We start from the raw sequence: 18654 nt of genomic DNA, 5'->3' as shown, positions 1-18654 counted from the left end.
TCAATTCACCAGCTACAATTCGGAAATTGCCCTATGTGATGTAAATTGATTAGTGAGAAGCTTCATTAGTTAACTTTTGTTAATTAGTCACTTATGCATTTGATTTCTCGTGGAAGTAATGTCCGCCTCATCAAGTGCGTTCAAGGGTTAAAATTGTGCTACCGCCACAGGTGTCGTTATTTTTTTAATTTGGCACAGCTAAAAGAAAAGGCGCCCTGTTTATATATTCTTGGCATTGTCCACATGCTAGGGCTCACAGACCCTATAGGTCTTCAGCAGTGCTGCTTTGCTCCTGTTTAGGATCATCGTTTCGTGTTTTAGAAAGCAACTTCCCTGTTCTTGCAGGCTCAAGAAAGCAGCGTGTGAACCTAGAACTCAGCATATAAGATTGCTTGCTGGGCCAGGTGATTAATGATATCCAGATGACTAAACGGGCCCATATGGTCTAGGAGACGACGCGTACAACGGGCTGATCTTGCAGTTCAAGTTTATGCGGACGCAGGCACACGTACGTTCAAACACAGACACGAAATTCCACGTTATCGCGCGTCATCGTCGGCGCTTCCGGCTACGCGTATTGCGCCTCGCATCGGCGTCGCCTTCGAAAACTATATCGCCAGCGACCTTGCGCTGTTCTGCCCAGTGCCGGTGATCAAGGCGACGTGGGCCGGGGACGCTCACCGGGTGCTCTTCTTCAGCGACGTGGAGGACGACCGCGTGCCGACCGTCACGGTAGGCGTGGCCAACGTGGAACGCGGTCACTGCGCCAAGACGCTGGCCATTCTGAGGCACGTCGTGTCGCACGGTCTGCTCGAGCGCTGGCTGCTCGTGGCCGACGACGACTCCCTCATCAGGCACGTGCACGCGCCCTTTCACGCACGCTATGCACGGACGCGTGTGGGTCCGCCGGCAATGTCCACAGTAAACCCTCCGTCTTCCTATGAGACCGCGTATCCCAGCGAGCAGGACTGCAGCTGTTGGCGGCTGAGCTCACGATAGCGCGTAGTCTTCAAAAGGACGGGTGCCCGTTGCTGCTGCTTTTCTATATGTATGCTCTGTACAAGCCTTATACGTGCTGAAGTGTTCCTGTCCGGCAGGGAGCACATACAGGAGCACTACTCTTTACCGCTGCTGAGCCCCACCTCTACGACATACCTCTATAGTGACACGGTCATTGCTCGATTCTCTCCCCTCCTTCGTTTTGTAACTATCGCAGACCTCGCATGCACCAGTTAGAGGGAATGGTAAATGCGAAGGGCTCCTGGCGAGAGAGTGAGCAAACATTTCGGCCCGCAAAGTCGTTGCACCGGTCCTGATCGTGTTCCCGCACCGAGTAGCCTCTCGTGGTGAACTCACGTAGACTTAATTATGCGTAACGTTTTGACCTTTTATGGAAGGTGCTTAACTGCGGTGAGTGTGCCAGCGTAAATATGGGCCTCGTTGACGTTTGCAGAGTTTCGTGGTAACATCGTGTAAATCTCTCAGCCCAAGTTATATGTTATGGATATGAAAATTCTGTCGCATAGATGCGGTTAACTTGAATTCGGTTGTTGTGTTAACTGTTTAGGCGAGAGTTGCATTCGTTCCTGAGAGTTGTATCTGCGGGAAAAAACAAATGAAACTATGGTCGAGCTGTTGCCTTCCGTGGGCTTTCCAATTGGCGGACAATATCACAATTCAGAATATAGTGCGTAGGCGATTACTTCCGCAGCGTGACATGCAAAATGTGTGCTTTGGGAATTACGGATCTCCCTGCGCTTTGGCCATAACGTGCTATCCCCCTTCTTCCAGCATACCGCGCCTCCTGGACCTGTTGAGTTGCTTCGACTGGGAAGACGACGTGGCGCTCGGCGAGCGCTACGGATTTGGTGCAGCTACTGGGCGCGGCTACGACTACCTCACGGGAGGCTCGGGGTAGGCACTTTCAGTGTCTCGCTGTAGCCATCAAAAATAAAGCAGCCCTCAGTTCGATGAGAGTATATGGCGAGATTTCACATTCGACCCTGGCGAGCGCAGATTTGTAGAGGTTACAAATAGCCGTGATGAAAAAAAAATATATGGCTCGTACAAACCGGTCGCACACGAGACAGTATGAGGGAGAGATTGTGACTATATACCGTGGGTGTATTATTATTATTATTATTATTATTATTATTATTATTATTATTATTATTATTATTATTATTATTATTATTATTATTATTATTATTATTATTATTATTTCGTCTGTTTCAGCATACGTGCACAGTTGCGTAGTTTTACTAAACCAAGTTTCGGTGCTCGCGATCAGCAAGACAGTCTACCTGTCAGCACGATAACTGAAAAGGGAGAAAGAAAGACTGAAATAGATTCGTTCCCGTTTCGCTACCATGCACGGGGTAGAGGAGAAATGGAAATGAAGAGGCGGGGAGAAGGCAGAAAAGGAAGTGAGCGTGTACGCACATATGGCAGATCAGCGCGCAGCGAGAGGCTGTCGCACGTGCTGCTGGTATTCGAGAACCGCCAAGGGCGCTCTGACAACCTTCGGTGTGGATGATGGCCGACGCCAAGGTAACGACAACGTTCTGTTCCTTGTCGGTGTGCCAATAGCTGCGTTGCACTGCGTTAGCCGTCATAGGGACAGTAAAACATCGATCAAGGATTTGACCTCTTCTGATTACTTCTTGCATGTATGGTTTCCCTTTTACTGTCCAAGACATTTCTTTTTTCTTCTTCACGCTTTATTATTTTATTTTTTTACTTCCTGCGTCCTTCGTTTAGTTGTGTACAGTTTCCACAGGATGCGGTTCCTTTTTTTTTCTTTTTGCTATTGTGCACGCATGTGAGGCAAAGCAGCCTCACTAGCCGGCGTGTGCTTTACCTACAGGATGGTGTTCAGCCGCAAGACCGTCGAGCGGATCATCAACTCGCCATGCTCGTGTTCGAAGGCCGACTCTCCTGACGACATGACCTTGGGAGTGTGCCTCAAACAGCTGGGCATTCCCATCACGCATTCGCCGCTGTTCCACCAGGTATACGCGTCTACGTCAGCATGAGATGTATAACGCGGACAGAAAAAAGCAAACGGAACCTTCCCCGTAATCACAAGGGAGTGCCGAATGCTGTCGTTCCGTAACCGGTCTTTAAGCATCATGTGGGCACATACGCAGATTTGCATCGCCGATACTAACGCTGGTGAAGCTGGAAACGCAAGAACGCAGCCTAGTCCCTTCCGGCTGGTTCGTGCTTGAACTTGTGCTGATATTGCGTGCATGTACAGTCGCGTTCAATATGAGCTGCAACACTGTGCCCGTAGTCGAACGGCCCGGCTCCCAAGACTGCACATCAACGCCGACATACAAAAATTTGGAGCACTGAACACCGTTCAAAATACTGCTATTTGTCAAACCAATTTTTCGTATGTCGGCAACACCTTAGGCGCCCCTTCTGCCACGAGCACCGCGTTGCAGCTCATATTGAACGCGACTGTGCGTAGGTGCGTCAGTTGCGCCTCCCAAAGGGCTGCGTTTACACAGCTCTTACGGGACACAGCTGCAGAAAAAGTATACCCGTGATTTATGTGCTGCGTGCTCGCTGTCTCAACACACCAGCACGCAAAAATTTGAATTAGTTTTTAAAGCGACGCTCAGCAGCAACGCTAAAATAGCGTAGACGAATTCTTGATAGATTATTTTCAAAACTCTACTTTCGCTCATTCGGAGGGAGAACTTGCGGGTAGTCGATTACGTCGTGAAGGCCAAATTTAGGGGTGTGCGAATATTCGCGAATACAAATCGAATGGTGTTTGCTACGCGGTTCCTATGCGATTCGAGAATTCGCTGTTCAAAGGTTAAATATTTGCCTCTGTTCAAATATCAACGATAACGACACTTATCCGAGTGTATACAGAGAGAAAAGTAGATGGAGATGATTTCAAGTTAGAGTGGCGAAGGTGCCTTCTCCAAGCAGCCTTCGTGCCAGCGTGCGTTTATCACGTGACAACCGCGCGCGTCATCGTGGCCGCCATGTTGGGGTACGAACATGTCGAGAAGCTGCGTAAACAAGAACAGTAACAACACGATAACAAAACAGGCACATATCGCACCGAATTACAATAACAGTAATTATCTAGTGAAAATCAGTCACCGTAAAAAATCAGTAAGATGCACTGGGAGCTGATATGGTACACTGACGCCATCGTGCCCGTCAAGTTTGGATACCATCATGGTGAAAAAACTGCGCCCGTGACAATTATCTATTGGGCCAAACTTAAAAGAAAAAAAAACGGCGCATCTTAGACGAATGTCGGTATGCAGTCTTTATTGAACTATTCAGAATATCTGGCAGCGTCAGCAGTTGGAGCTCCTCCACGCTCGTACCCGTCCTCCGCCCTCCTGACGGTCCGAGTGTGTGCGGATGATTTTTATCAACGATCGCCTCAGGCAGACGAGGTGTGTCTAGGTGACACTTGGCGGGACCCGAGGAGACCTTGTGTACATATCGGTGGGATCTCTAAAAAGTGCATGGTAAATTTCTAAATCCTTTAATCGATTACAAAAAATTGTAATGAACCTTGGTAGACCGGGCGGGCTGCTCACCAGCTGGCGATAGGGCGTGCTCGGAGTTCCTATAGCTATATATTCGTGCAAGCTTCTGCAGACTTGAGCGATATTATCCATAACGACTACAACCCCAGCTACAGATTCTATTTGGAAATGCTTGCGAACTTCTAGGGTTTCGGTTTTAGTTGACGCTGTTCATGATATGTCCTTTACGCTTTTATATATATATATATATATATATATATATATATATATATATATATATATATATATATATATATATATATATAAATATCCGCTAAAGCTTTTTCCGCCTAACTTGAAGAAAAAGGATATTCCCCACCACTCAACGAGCCTCGGATCCCTGTTTTGTTTGTTTGTTTTCTCGTCGCATTTATACTGTCACTATCGATATATATTTGCAACCTCTGGAATTAACGACGCCTTGCGACACAAGTATACATGTATAGTCTGGCGAATCTGGCGAATCATTCAGTCGTCACTGTTGAATCGAAGGTTAATTAGCGACTTCTGCAAACGCCATACGTATTATACGTCAGAACGCCGTATGTGTTTATCCTGCAAACGACTATCGACATCTAGGTTGTTTTGTGGGCAAGGCCAATTAGGGTAACGATAAATTTATTTACCACGTTCGTGCTTACTATTGTACACATGTAGGCGGGCTCTATAGCTAGACAGTATATTGACATTTGTGCACTCGTGCAGTTGTTTATCTTTTCGCACTTACGGCACAGAAATTCTGCGTTTCTTGTAGGCGAGACCAGATGACTACAGTCGTCAGCTCCTGTCTCATCAGCGGCCCATCTCGTTCCACAAGTTTTGGATGATGGACCCAGTTGCTGCCTACCGGAAGTGGCTTGCGGAGATTCCATACAACGCTACCCGACATGAAGAACTCTGACATCATCAGTATACCTTAGTTGCAGCTATAGAACCGGTTCGTTTCGCGGGAGCAGATAACGAAAGCCAAGCGCTTATCAGAGTGGGTCGGCCTCTCTGGCGACCACTTGTCGTACCGTATATAATTGCGAAGCTCACTGCAGCTGTTTTTACATGTTATGTAAAGCGAAAGCAGATCGCTGCGCTGTAGTTTAGAAAACTTTTGTAAGCAGCTACGAACGAAAGAGAGGGCAGCTAATAAATCAAGCTGCTCATATTCACTTGTATGTACAAGTGTTCTAGTGAAGGTACATAAGTTCAGTGTATTAGAGCGTTTTCAAGTGCCTTCAAATAAATCTTTTTCTTTCTTCTTTTTTTGCTTTTTACTGTGGCAGAACCGAAGTCCTCGCGAATGAGCTTCTTTTTTTATGCATTTGCATTCCTGCGGGACACAAGCCTCAACGAGTGCCTTTCGCGCAGGTGTGCGTCCTAGTGCGTGAGCGTTTTTTTTTTTTTTTAATCACATCATTTCGTTAATTCCTCACCGTTAGGACACACTGCATGGTTCAGGCCAGCTTCCTAGCTGTCGCCTTCTGATAATTCTCTCTCTTTCCCTGCCTCCCATTACGCCGCCGCCGTCACCTTCCTCATCCTCGCCGCCGCTGTCATTAGAGATCGCGAACTCATGCCACTGCAGCAATGCGTAGTTGAAGCCGGACGCGGGTCAGTTACACGCGTCACACACCCTATTTTCAGCCTAAATTCCATTCTCTTCAACAAGTACCATGCTGCTGGTGAGCGCTGAGCTGTCGTGCAACTTCCGCTCTTGGCACACCATTGCGGTATGGAAAGCTGTACAACAGTCCCTCGACGCAGTCTCCTTTTTTTTTTTTTTTTAAGGGGCGCAAAACATGAAAGCATCCATGGTGCACTTGTTTAGAGACATATTTTCACAGGCTGCGATGTTTTATTTTGGCAACGCAGACACACTGATAACGGCCGTTACAAAATTTGGAGGACGCTTAAGTTTCGCCTTTAAGAGTGGAACGCAATAGCATTCAGAACTCCCTGACTGGTTCTCACGCTTCCGGGCAACTGTAGCTTATGTAACCGTAATGTTTACCGTGAAACGTTGGCGGCGAAATCTATGCACGGGGGCGATCTTTCTGGTTGAAACGCGGCCTCTCGCGTGGGCCGATCTCCTGTTACTGTTTCGCACTTTTACTGTTTCAGTCTGAGAAGACAGCATAAAAGGCCTGCGCTGTCGGCGTTTTGTTTCATTACATCTGTTTGTGGGCTGCCATTCTCAAAATTACGAAAAAACACTTTGTGAAGAACGAAAGACAAGGTATGAGCAACTTTAATAATCGAAGAATAACTTTAGTGCCCTAAAGAATACGCGTGGTTCTGAACGATTTTTGTCGAAAAGACAGCCGACAGTGGACGCCGACGGCGGATATTCTGCGACACGGAGCCTTTGACGCTACCGCGTTAATATCATTTATCATCAATTTTGTCTTAGATTACGGTAAGTTAAAAATGATATGTTGCTCTCCAGCACAATTGATTTTGCAAACGTGTGGAGAGGATCGCGTATTTAGGCAAAACGCAGTCGGTCACCGTTGCAAGCGCTGCCCTTCAAAGCATGCCCCCAAGGCATGGCTATAAGCATCTATTACGCATACATTCTACGACGTTTCGCGAAGTGCCTTGTAACTTCCGTTGCTCGTCATCTCTTTGCATTTTGCTTTCGGTTGTGGGTGAGGTAAGGTTCGCCTTCAGAAAGATAGGTAAGTGTGAGGCGAGGGAGGGCGGACGTTGTGAGGTGAGGGGGAGGGAGGGCGCAGTGACGATGTGAGCTTAAATGAGGAAAAGGCGATTCATATTGTTGAAGTACAGAAAAGTCGCTCAGAAGATCGTGTGCGCGGTGGGTTTAAAGTCAAGTTTTGAACTGCGCTGGCAGGAAATATCTGTAGCGCAGATGCACGTCGAGGCCCACTTTTAACTGACCTGAAGTCATAAATGGCTAAAGCTAAACCAAATCTCCAAGCCTAAACAAACCTAAACACAAAGAAAAATATGTGTGAATTCGCGGCGGGGACGTCAATTTGGTATTCGATACATCACACCAGTGCATAGGAAATAAGGACAAGCACGGGAATACGCGGCTTTGGGCTGCAAATGCGATTTCCCCCTACCCTTCACGAACGCGCGCCTCCTGGATTACCGGCAGCGAAAGTCGGCGTCGCGCTGCATCCCGTCTACCGGCGCCATACTCTCCCCCCCCCCCCCCCCCCTCCCTCCCTCACCGTCCATGCATTTCCTCTGCTTGGCATTAAGCAGACTTGGAAGGTAAGTTGGGGAAAGATCGCTGCAAGGTCCGAAGCATCCGGGCATGCACTTGCGAGTATAGTGCATGCCGTGTTAGCATTCCCTTTCGCTCTAGCAAGTCAAACAAGGCGCGCTGTGGGCTGCGTTGTTGCGAGAAGCGAGCAAGTTCGACGCTGTCAGAGTTTCTCCAGTTTAGTAGGTTTCGGCAGCGTAGTTACCGCTCCCGTTCAGCGTTCGTTACGACTCTCCCTTGTTTCGCTTGGGCGCCCAAGCCTTCGTGCGGAAGTCGTGGTGGCTACCGTTCAGCGTGACTCGAGATCATGCTCATTCGTTGGTGGTGGTGCTAAACTACGCTTGTGACGCTGCCTATATTTGGTGAGCAGTACCTACCACTGTTGTTTCTTGGAGCGACCGGTCGTTCCACGCGCTCAGTGTCCAGCGCAACCTTGGAGAAGAACGAGGCGGACTTTCGGCATTGCTCTCGTGAATCTTAGTGCCATCGAACGTCGCCGATGTGGCTTTCGCGTGCACACACGCTCCCTTGACTGACGGAAATTGCAAATGGCACGGAGCATGACGCCGAGCAGCGAGCCTCGGCAAGCCAGCCACCTATGTTGCCACCCCACGAACTTCTCTGTGGAGCCGATCTGTGGAATGAGTCTTCAGGAGTAGGCCCTGCACGGTTGTTGGGCTTTTCAAACACTGTATGGTACGCGGTAGGTTTTAGTGGCGCCCTCTTCGCGCGCTCTCCATCGCACGCGCTCAGCGGATAAAAATTATTGCTTTCGCATCACGGGGCTGGAAAGCCAGCTGGGGCCCTCCGGCAAGCTGAAGATGCCAGCCGAATCCAAGGACTTCGAGCCGCCACCTGAGGCCCAAAACTGTCGGACCATTCTTTTCATTAAAGTTTACTTTCTCCTTTCGCATCACGTGGCGACGGCCTATTTCCCATGAGCCTTTATTCAAAATATCTTTATCACCATATGCTTCAAGATGATCACGTGACGCTCACTCTTAGATCTTTTCCATCCTCCGTGCTTGATGCTCGCGTTCAGCGCGATTGACAGCAAATATTATTGTCAGCAGTGTCACTGTTGGAGTTGCGCACATGTACTTGTGATACATATGCGGGGGTGTTTCAGCGAACACTTTCAATTTTTTTTTTTAAGTTTCCCTGTGGCACATAGCACAATTCTTGTCCATGAGCTGGTCTACTCGAAGAGGCGGACATTACTTGCCAAAAAAAATTGAAATTTATAATCGACTAATTGACAGAATTACAAATCAAGTTTTTAACTAATTACCTTATGGTCCATATTGCAATTTATAAATTCTAGCCGTAGAGTTCGCAAGGCGGATCCACTTGGAACGAATTCTCAGGATGACACCAGCTTTGAAATATTCGCGAACTTTGGAGGGGAATGCATTGGCGTTCCACTTACTTTCTCTACAAAACGTCGTTTTATGCATTGAAGCACAAAAGTAACTGGAACGCCAATGCATTTCTCCGCGAAGTTCGCGAATTAATATCTCGAAACCGATGTCATCCTGAGAATTCGTTCCAAGTGGATCCGCCTTGCGAACTCCCCAGCTAGAATTTGTAAATCGCAGTACGTGTCATAGTAATTAGATAATAACTTAATTAGTGAATTTTTGCTAATTCGTCGATTATTAATTTCTTTTTTTTTTTTTTGCAAGTAATGTCCGCCTTTTCGAGCAGACCACCTCATGGACTAGAATCGCGCTATCTGCCACAGGCAACCTTTAAAAAATTTTTGAAACTGCTCGCTGAAACACCCGGTGTAGTGTCATAGACGAAACTACGGTTGATTTCGTGGACCAAACCCAACTTAAGACATTCTCAGCGCCCAGCGTTATGTCCGACACCTCAAAAAGCATTACAGCGAGCTGGACCTCGTGCATTTACATAGTAAGTCGTTGAAAAGGGGCATTTCGTATAGGCAAGCTTCCTTGCGCACAATTCCAGCAAGGAAAGCTTTTGTTTACGAGGCAAGCCTTCATTTAGTACAGTGCTGCCAGGTAAGGACTGTGATCTATCCCTAACTGCCAAAAATGCACATGCGTCACAGAGATAAAAGTGTGTGCGCGCACCGCACGCATGCACAACCAAATAAGAATTTGCATATATTTAAAGATCCCTTTTCCACATCTTACCTTTAGGCACTGCCGGGGCCGAGGGTCATACTTATTTGGTTCTTACAAGACATCGCGCGATAAACAATAAACAAGGATATTTTTTTTTATATATTCACGACTTTCGTGCATACTCTTTTCTAAATTATTAGCGTTTGTAATCCCTCTGCATTCCCTGTATATTAGTCTGTGTTACGTTTCGCCTACAACGCGCGGTATAGCCGGCGCGGATGCAACGGACGCCGGAGCTTCGTTCAAAGCGGCGGACATTTTGGCCCGTTCGGAGCTCCCGCAGTCTCCCCGCCAAGCGCGTCCAGGCGTGTTTCAGTGCCACGTGTCTTCTTGTGTGCGTGCGTGTGTGTGTGTGCCCACGCTTGTCAAAGCGCGGCAGCCGGGGAGAGGAGCTCCCCAAGTGTGAAGCGAGGAGGTCTGTCCGGCGCCCGGCCGGCGGATGCGTCACTACACTCGTCTCAACGTGTCTCTCAGCGTGTCCGTGCCCAGTCACGTGCGCATCTGACGAGACGTTCCTCCTTGCCCTCAGCTGCGAGACTATAAAAGCAGCTGCCCCCGGACGCCAAGAGAGAGGCTCCGATTTCTTCTGTTGAGTTACGTGCTCTCCCGTCTCTCACTTCGGTCGACCTGACCGCCCGCTCTTTTGCGATGTTAGAATAAACCAGTTGTTCTGTTACCAGTCGACTCATGCTTTGCCGAGACCTTCGGATGCTTCCAGTGCCCCAGGCCGCCAGGCCAACGCTACCCTTGGGGCTTGCGACCCGATTGCAACAACGGGTGTCAGCGCTGAGTTTGCAACAACTGGTGCCAGCGGTGCGATTACAACATCTGGTATGAAGGTATTTTGTCATTGATATGTTCAAGAGAAAGTTCGTGAGATCTGTGGGCCAAGAAGACCTTCCTGAGATGATTAAGAGTCCGAGTGAATCCGACTGAGTTTGAGTCCGAGTCATCCCAGCTGAGTAGAAATTTGGTGAGTCTCAGTCCGAGTGAGCCCAGCTGAGTATAGATCTGGTGAGTTCGAATCCGAGTGAGCCTAGCTGAGCATAGTTCTGGTGAGTCTGAGGAACCCCGGCTGAGCAGAATTTCGGTGAGTCTGAGTCCGAGCAAACAAAAATGATTAGTGAGTGAGTCTGAATGAGCTCCGTTTATTTTGCTGACCTATGGTTAAGCGCCTAAAAGCAAATCAATGTGGCACGCTTTGACAACAGGGATGGCACTAGACAATCAGTGTTGCTGGAGGCATGCACTCGCCATAGCATTCTGTGTCGTTTATTGCCCGTGATTGTGTTTTATTCACGTTTTCGGAGGGAAATAAGCAACAACCGCCGCATGTGCATGCTGGCCAAAGCTTCAATGCGTGTCGAAGAGCAATTGTTGTTCGGTGGGGTGCCCAAATACAGGTTGCAAAAGTTTGCGGTCGACACCCGTTCTTATAATTTCCCGCGATGCTTAATGGGTGGGAGCAACGGCAGCAATGGATCGCTGCCGTTCGGCGGAAAAGTTCTTCGCTTTTTAAGTGATTTCTATGCCTACCCAACGAGGAAACCAGTGCCTGCGTCCGTCCACCCGTTACGTAAGACCACGGTGTAAGAGTAGGTTAGGTGAGGGAACGGCGCGGGCGCGCCGCTACGCAGAAGGGAGGTCGGAGCATTCTGCTTACACGGCGGTCAACAGAGGGCGCTACTGACTGTTCCCCGGGGTCTCCCGCTTTCGCCATCGCGCCATTCGATTGTTTTTGTCTGCTTCGGCTTGTCCCTGCTTTCGCGCGCGCGTTTAGTCAAATCTAACTCTCGGATCGACTTCTTCTATGCGGCTGTGCGATGGTGAAGTGCTTCGTGCCATTTTGTAGAAGCGGCTACAAATCGTGTAAGGAGAAGTACTCGCTTTTCAAGCCGCCCCAGGATGACGCAAGGCTCGAAGCGTGGCGGCGAGCAATACCTCGCATGGACCGTGTACTACAAAGAACAGATCGTGTTTGCGAAAGGCATTTTGCTCCCCACTTCATCTTGAAGACGTGGTCAGCTGAAGTTGATGGCCACGTGTTAATGTCCGGCAAGAGAAGAGCGGGTCTTACAAAAGATGCCATTCCATCTATATTCGAAGGGGCGCCGAGCTACCTTTCAAAACGGATCAAGAGCCCTCGCAAGACAGCGAAGCGACTATCTGGTCGCGCAGCTTCTTCTCCACTACTCAACCTGTGGCCTCTTCCGATGAAAGCGACTGCGTTGCGAAGTCCTGCGAGGCCTCGCCGTTTGAAACACTCTTCAACGAAGCGGACAGCATTTGCGTACCTCAGCATTCATGGGCAGCACATCGCACCGACGTTGAAGGGGTGAGAGACATTGTGTTTATTGACGCACAGGTAATACACAGGCAAAGGGACGGTTCTTCCGTAATTTTCAATAGAAAGACTTTGCATGTGAAGAGTGACCTCACAGTTGAGGTGCATGTCTTTGGTAGGCCCATTGATTGTGCTGCTGTTGGTGTCAGTTCGTTTGCCACGTCGCCATCTGATATCGAAGTCATGCTCAAAACCATTGATAGCCTTAACGTGTGCCGGGGAGGGCCGAGTTTAAAGGACTTCCCGAGTGTGCATCCGGAGTGTGCTTCGGTAGACTCCCAGAAGAACTGGAGACACAACAAGTGCCTACTATTATTGCCTGGAGGAGCCATATGTCATCACTGCAGCGGTCTCGCTGACACCTTGAGGCTGCACGCCGACCGCCAAGCTGCGAGAGCGAAAGAGGAGCGACCATGGAAACGCATCAGACTTTCCGTGCAGCCTTCCCAGCAGGAAAAGCTCAAAGCTTTGCGCCGGGCAAAATCAGTGCTCCAGCAGTCACGAGCGCGACTTATTAAGCGCAACAAACTGTTGATCAAGCAGATACAGGACACCAGGACAGAGCTAACGAAATTGCAGGATGTATTCTGCAGGATGTAAAGCATGTATTCTTTGTTAAAACCTCCGCAGTTTGGAAACTGTGCAGAGCCTGATAACAGTCAGGCTGCCGTTATTACTCTGGCAGATTTAAGGAAGATATATCAGAGTTCAGGTATGGAGCAGCCAAATAAACTGCAAGAATTAAAGCAGAAGCTTGATGGGCTGATCGAAGAAGGCAGCTGGGAATGTGATGACATATTTGAGCTGAACGACTGCGACGCAGACGTTGTAGACTGCATTGTATACTACGTCACTGGCTTTGTCTCAAGAAAACTCGCAAATGAGGCCTCCTGTACGATTTGCAAGGAGGCGCTTGAGGGAACAAAAGGGATCGCAAACGTGCCTGATGCCGACCTGGTGAACTTAAAAACGAGAGGCAGGCTGACGCACCCGAATATGCATCTTTTTGATCTCTTCAAATACTGTGAGCAGAAGTTTGAAAAATATGCGAGTGACAGGCATGCGTTCGATAGGACAATTGATGCCGTTCTGGAAAAGTTCCAGTTTACATTTCCATGCAGTCTTCACAAAGAAGACATGCTTGCGAAACTGATCCACTGCTACGTGTGCTTGCGTATGCGTCAATACTGCAGGCAGTTGAAAAGTCAGAAAGACAAAAAGAGCCAGGACTTGCGAAAATTGTCAAAAGTTGTGTGACCCGTGGTTCGAAGCGACTGCATGAGCGCTGAAATTTACTTTGCCGTGCCATATTTTCCCTCACTTTATTCTCCCACATTAACCAGTTGTTTCCGGACTTGTGCTTCTGTCAGAATTGTTCAATAAATTTCTAAGAGCTTTGACTTTCATGGAGTGAAGCGTCTTCATGATCTTTGCGGGGCGAGTATGGATATAATTCATGTTATCGTAATATCACGCTAACATCCGAGGCCCGTGTATATTTTCGGCATTGGTATGGGTCTTTTCCTTGCACAGGGTAATGTTCGGCAATATCTAATAATTGGCAGAGTTAGTACGAAGCCTGCAATGCGAAATAAAAGACAGTGTTTTATTAAACGCAAGTGCATGCCATCAACGCCACGTCGCGCTAGGCCCTCGTATACTGATTTCGACGCTTTGTTTAAAAGAGGTGAAACGTTTTTGGGTAAATAAAGGACACTTTACATCCTCAAAGTAGAATACCAGAAGAGGAAATCTTAAGGCCAGTTAACTACGCAGTTCAATGAAATACAGGCCCAACGCAACGTATAGCGCTCGCGCCGGTGTGGCCCGGTCGCTCGCGGAGCGGGGAAAAGTTGGTCGCGCCATCTGTCGGCTGCCTCCAAAAGTAGAATGTTATGACAGGGCGCTGGGCGCGGGCGTTCTCTCACCTAAACTACTCTTACACCGTGCGTAAGACGGATCGCTTTCAAGATAGGGCCCACAGCAGCGAGCGAATTCACCTTTGTGCTACCTCTCGCTTCAACGCGAGGCGGCGAGAACGCAGCGCACACTAAGCTATCAGCACTCGGCGTACTCTGTACCCCAGCGCAGATCACTTTCAAAATAGCGCGTGCGCGGTCGTGCCCTATGCAGCCGCCGCCGGAGTGCGTACGGTTGATCACGGTTGATGATGACTCGTATCGAGAGAAGGCAGCGTTGTCGACCACGTCTACGTACGAAGTTTACCAAACGTGACACTGTTCACTTACGTCACGTACTACAGCACGCATCGGCCAATCTTGCACACGTCAGTGTCATCATCCAAACGTACGATCATGCAACATGAGTGAACGTTTCGTTTCGTTTCCCAAACACTGGCGCATACCCACCATTGGGGATTGGCCAAGAACCAGGCGGTTTTCCGTATGTTGAGTGAATGTTACTACCCGCCTCTTCTTCATCCTTTCAGGCTGGTGAGTGAGTGAGTGAGTGAGTGAGTGAGTGAGTGAGTGAGTGAGTGAGTGAGTGAGTGAGTGAGTGAGTGAGACAACTTTATTTGGTTCACAATAGACGCGAGCAAACTTGACGTCACCTGGCTAGGCCGACTCGGGGACCATCAGGTGAAACCTGACGGCCCTCTCGTGAGCCCCCTGGACTGCCAGGATTTGAGAGGTATAGATAGTCCTGGGCCCTAATGAGCTTCATCATTTCTTCTTGGGTGAAAGGGAGACCGGCAGAGGCGCAGCCCCACAGGACATGCTCGAAGTACGCATAATCACCACACAGAGGGCAGTCCGGGCTTGGGAACCGTTCGGGGTACATTGTGTGCAGCGCCGCGGGGCTCGGGTAAGTGCTTGTTTGCATAAGTCTGAGAGTGACTGCCTGGGCCCTGTACAGCGAGGAGTGCGGCAAAGGCAGGAGTCTTCTTGACAGATAATTATGTTTGCGAATCTCGTTGTACGAGCGGAGAGACTCGGGTCGTCCAGGAGGGGACGCGTTACTCAGCGCACGGTCAGTCAAACCTCGTGCAGCCGAGTGCGCCTCCTCGTTGGGGTTGATCGGGGCACCCTCAGTGGTTCCAAGGAGCGCAGGGAACCAGGCCAAAGAGTGATGTTTGATGTCTTTAGCACGTTGGATGGCACGTAGGGCCTGGGGAGCCAGCATTCCCATCTGAAATGCCCTGACAGCGGCCATGAAATCTGAATAAATCGTGCCATGTACACTGTCCGTCATGCAAGAGCAATGGCAACCTGCTCTGCAACGCTGGAACAGGAAGTGCGGATGGTAGCGCAGCTAAGGACTTTAGAATCACAGTCGATGACCACTGAGGAGAAGGCTTCTTCTTGAACTTACGAAGCAGCTGTTAGGAATGGCCGGCCGTGGTGCCAACGTTCCAGCTATTTCAGACCGCTGCACGTGCTTCGACCGACCCGCGGTGGCGGCGCCCTTCAGAGAACGAGCGAGGACGACAATGCTAACCGACCATGCGCCGCGTTTGGAGGATCGGTGACGACAGCAGGGCTGGCCACGTTTGGCGCCCCGTGCATTGTTGATTAATTTGCCGGGTCGTCATGGTCTCTCTGCGGCCGGGGGAGCCACCCTGGCAAAAGGGTGCTTTGCGGTACGGGGGCCCCAGGATTCGTCACAGTCTGCTGACACACGTGGCGACTACAGGAAAAAGGCAGCTCTGGAATTTAGCGGCGCCGGCTGGGGTCGGGCGTGACCAGCTGACTACGGGGACGCCAGACGATGGATACCACGACGACTGCGCTGCAAAGGTCGTCTGCCCTCGAGAGAGCACTGAAACCTGTGGGGCACGTGTGTGTGAGCCCTCCTCCTCCAAAAAAGGCGTGTAGTCTGCGATCACGTCGAACGATGACGTCGAACGGAGTGCTTATAAGCAGCGATTGTCGGCTGCTAGAGTGTGCTCGTCGTCGTGCTCGTTGTCGTACTCGAAATGTACTCGTGAGCTGTGTGCTCGTTTGCTGTATGCTTTGTCTTGCGGGCTCCATTTGGGAGTCACGCTAGACTGTCGATGTATGTCTTGTTTAAACTGTAAATAATGTAAATAAACCCTGCTCGCCTAGTCCTGTCGCCCCAAGTTGCTCCGATCGTCCTACAAGCCCGACTCCAAATCCTACACAGCGTCTACGAAGCATGTTCGATCCTTGTTGAAGCGGGCACTGGCAAGCAGAGCTTTACCCCTGACTCGTCTTCGTCCTTCGTTGTAGGTGGGATGCATATTGCGTGGCATCCGGTGTATGTAAATCTTGGATCTTACTTCGTTGGGCAGCTTCACAGCGGTGGGACTGACGACCGTGGGGTTACGTCCTAGCTTGCCAAGTATGGCTCGGCCCGCTGAGGTACCGGAGAGTCTGATAAACTTGGAAAACTCTTGGGCTTCAGCGATTTCATCGAACGTGTTGTGAATTCCCAAACTGAGGAGGTATTTTGTGTGCGTTCGGACGGGAAGGCCGAGGGCAAGCTTGAAGACTCTTCTGATTAGGGCATTGATCTTGTTGCGCTCCGACAGGAGCCAGTTGTGCATAGCCCCTGAATAAGCCAGGTGGCATAGCCCGAAGGCGTGGATAATCCGGATCAGGTTGTCCTCCCTGATTCTGCGGTACCTGTTGGCGATTTTTCGGATCAGGCCGAGGGCGCTTTCGGTCTTGGAACAAAGGCGTTTGAGGGCGGCTCTATTGGCCCCGTTCGACTCGATAAACATTCCTAGGACCCGGATAGTGTCTACTCGCGGTACTGGGGAGCCCGTACCGGTGAATAACGTAATGTTGCTCTCTGTTGCTGGCTTCCAGGACCAGTGATAACCACATCTGGGCCTCTTCTTGTAGAGCAAGAGCTCGGATTTAGCCTGCAAGCACCTTAGCCCGGTGGGGATAAGATACCGCTCCGTCACATCGATGGCCTCTTGCAAAGCACCCTCGACCTGACCCTCACATCTGCTGGGGCACCAGATGGTGATGTCATCCGCGTGGATCGTGTGGTTAATGTTCGGGATCTTGTTCAAGGCCCTCGACAGGTTGATCAGGGTGATGTTGTACAGCGTTGGGGAGATCACCGCCCCCTGAGGTGTTCCCTTTGGCCCAAGCTGAATTTCGTGGGTCAAAAACTCGTCAATCTTGAGTCTAGTGGACCTAAAGGAAAGGAAGGAGCGCGCGAAATTGTAGGCCCGCTTGCCGACGTTAAATAGGTAACGTTTCGGTGTTGCAACCTCGCTTCTCCGTTTCACGGTTATTTCGCGGTGTTTCTCGCAATTATACCAAGCACATCAGCATAAGTTACGACGACGAAACAGCCGGTACTTAGTAGCAAATGCTTACGAATTATTTAGGTAACTCCTATAGGAGAAATTCTGCGTGTATATTTTTTTTTCATTTTCGGGTTTGTGCGCGGCGGCATCACAACGATGTGATAACTGTTAAAGATAATTGCCGACAGGTGGCGACGGAGAGGAGAAGAGAAGAGAAGGAGGAAGAGGAACGGCACCAGCAATAGAATAAAAAGATGGAATTCTATTTAAGTATCCTTCCCTATTTAACTATACTGTCGCGCCATTCATGGCTGATCCCCCGCAGTGAGTTGAGCCATACCTGCAGGCACCAAACCGAACCAATTTTGGGCTAGGGCTCGGGTCTTTATTACGCGACATTTCTTCTGGTACCGAAATCCCCCAGTCATTGCCCTTCCAAGTCCTCTAGCTTCAAGGATGTCCGTAGAGCAGCTGCTCGAGAAACGTGGCGTCGTCGGGCCAGCGTCACGAAAACTATTACGCTCCTGACCGACGATCTACAGGCCTCCGTTCCCGATGCCTCCCAGTTGGACTCTCACGTTACCTACCTTATTCAGAAGAACGCGGAGCTGCGCAAAATATTCTCTGAAGCAAGCATGGAACTACGCAAGTGGGCCTCCAATTCAGATGCTTTGCGGAAACGCTTCTTGCGCGACATGGTTGATACTGGCGACGAAGCCGGAGAGAGTGCCGCCGTAATCAAGGTCCTAGGTGTACCTTGGGAATTTGCAGGCGACTAGATCGTCTTCACTGTACGCGAAGCGTCTGACTTCGCAGCGAACAAGCTTTCTATCAAGCGCACGGTGTTTCAGACATTAGCAAGGGTGTACGAACCTTTGGGGTATCTAGCACCATTTACGCTCAGAGCAAAGCTCCTTTTTCAAGACCTGTGGAAGATGAAATTCGCATGGGACGACGCCCTTCCGCAACAACAAAGAAGCTGGAACAGTTGGCGTACCGAATTGGCCAGCATGAACCCCTGTGGCGTTTAACGTTACGATCTTCCTGCGAGCAAATGATGCAGCCCTTTCAATCGAGCTACGTATTCTTCGACGCAAGCCTCAGAGCGAACGGGGCCTATA

General features: G+C 49.7%; 1 protein-coding gene across 1 annotated transcript in view; it reads left to right on the top strand.

The window, feature by feature from the left end:
* Positions 1 to 5817, top strand: part of LOC126525153 (beta-1,3-glucosyltransferase) — a 39123-nt gene extending 33306 nt beyond the window's left edge. The window contains exons 9-12 of the mRNA XM_050173212.3: positions 644 to 854; positions 1792 to 1914; positions 2867 to 3011; positions 5320 to 5817. Coding sequence (XP_050029169.2) covers positions 644 to 854; positions 1792 to 1914; positions 2867 to 3011; positions 5320 to 5466 — 626 coding nt within the window. The 3' untranslated portion in view covers positions 5467 to 5817. The remainder of the gene's footprint in view (positions 1 to 643; positions 855 to 1791; positions 1915 to 2866; positions 3012 to 5319) is intronic.
* Positions 5818 to 18654: the final 12837 nt, after the last annotated feature.

This window comes from Dermacentor andersoni, chromosome 3 (assembly GCF_023375885.2).
Source record: "Dermacentor andersoni chromosome 3, qqDerAnde1_hic_scaffold, whole genome shotgun sequence".
NCBI lineage: Eukaryota > Metazoa > Arthropoda > Arachnida > Ixodida > Ixodidae > Dermacentor > Dermacentor andersoni.
This window is presented reverse-complemented; position numbering and strand designations above follow the sequence as displayed.